Source organism: Myotis lucifugus, unplaced genomic scaffold (assembly GCF_000147115.1).
Source record: "Myotis lucifugus unplaced genomic scaffold, Myoluc2.0 scaffold_382, whole genome shotgun sequence".
Taxonomy (NCBI): Eukaryota; Metazoa; Chordata; class Mammalia; order Chiroptera; family Vespertilionidae; genus Myotis; species Myotis lucifugus.
In genome coordinates, this window is record NW_005871430.1 from 162,881 (window position 1) to 164,475 (window position 1,595).

General features: G+C 64.2%; 1 protein-coding gene across 1 annotated transcript in view; it reads left to right on the plus strand.

Annotated features, from left to right (window-relative positions):
- The window catches only part of ROBO3 (roundabout guidance receptor 3), a 14,984-nt gene that overhangs the window by 8,097 nt on the left and 5,292 nt on the right, over positions 1-1,595 (plus strand). Inside the window, 4 exon segments of the mRNA XM_023743246.1 lie at positions 410-550; positions 709-934; positions 1,141-1,262; positions 1,505-1,590. Of these exon segments, the coding sequence (XP_023599014.1) occupies positions 410-550; positions 709-934; positions 1,141-1,262; positions 1,505-1,590 (575 nt within the window).

Here is a 1,595-nt window from a genome sequence, read left to right on the forward strand (position 1 = left end):
TTTGGGGGGGGGGGGAGAGGGCTGGCCTGAAGCAAGAGGGTCATGCTTTCTCTCTCATTAGGGGAAACAAGAGAAGAAGGAGGAGGGGGAGAAGGGAGGAGGGGGGGGAGAGGGGAGAACAAGAAGGAAGAGGAGGAGGGGGAGGAGGAGGAGGAGCAGGAGGAGGAGGGGAGAGACACACGGGGTGGAGAATGATTCAGTCTCCTTGGTGGCACCTCACTCCTGAGTCCCTTACAGCGTATGTAGATTATCAGGACTAGAAGGCCCACCTCGGTCCCCCCTCCCCCAGCCTCTCTTGACCCTGGGGTGTGCTCTGGAGCACTAAGTAGGACTGTCTGCAGGGCAGGACAGGGGCAGGACACAGCACACTGTCAGTGGTGACCCCCTGCCCCTGCTGGCCCCTGCTGAGCGGGCTCTTTGGTCAACAGACAGCAACCCATCCAGGCCAGTGGAGGACCCGCGGGGAGGCCAGCCGGGACTGGCTGAAGTGGCTGTGCGTCTGCAGGAGCCCATCGTCCTTGGGCCCCGGACCCTGCAGGTGTCCTGGACTGTGAGTGTGGCAGAGGGATGAGGTGAAGGGCAGGGATAATGACAGGGGACATAGGGGCCTCCAAGAATGGGTGGGGGAGGGTGGGAAGGGAGTGGCTGGGGAAGACGGGTGAATGGAGGAGGGGCTGGGCCTGGTACGCTCCCTCTTCTCCCCTGCAGGTAGATGGCCCAGTCCAGCTGGTGCAAGGTTTCCGGGTGTCTTGGAGGGTAGCAGGTCCTGATGGGGGAAGCTGGACAGTGCTGGACCTACAGTCCCCAAGCCAGCAGAGTACTGTGCTGAGAGGACTCCCCCCGGGGACCCGCATTCAGATCAAGGTGCAAGCCCAAGGCCAGGAGGGGCTGGGTGCTGACAGCCTCTTGGTGGCCAGGAGCACGCCTGAGGAGGGTAAGGGGCGGCAGGGAGCTGCTGGATGGACAAGAGGGGAGTGGGAGGGGGAAGGCTTGGGGGGGGGGGCGGGGGAGCAAGGCAAGTAGTTTCGAAGCCTTAGTTCCCTAAGATGTTAGAACTGGGGGTGGGGGTGGGAAGAGGTTGGGGCCTGAGGGGTAGCTTGCAATGGCTGAGTCCTTCTCACCACGTTCCACCCTGGCCAGCCCCCAGCGGTCCCCCCCAGGCAGTGGCAGTAGCCTTGGGGGGTGAAGGCAACAGCAGTATCACGGTGTCGTGGGAACCCCCGCTTCCCTCCCAGCAGAATGGGGTCATCAAGGAATACCAGGTACAGGGTGTGTGGGAGGGAGACGGCTGGGTGGGAGGGGGAGGAGGGCCCGGGCTAGGATTGGAAGGGGTCTAGGGCCAGCCTTGTGGCTGCAGGGGGCGGGAGGGGGGAGGCTCTGGGGGAGGAGAGAGGGTTCCGTGCCCGCTCCAGGCTGAATTATGCCTGGCTGAGCGCCCTGTGCCATGAGCGTCAAGTTTCCAGAATCCCATTCCTGACTCTAACCCGGGTCTCGGCCTCCCCAGATCTGGTGCCTGGGGAACGAGAGCCGCTTCCACCTCAACCGGTCCGCGGCGGGCTGGGCGCGCTCCGCGGTGCTGCAGGGGCTGCTGCCGG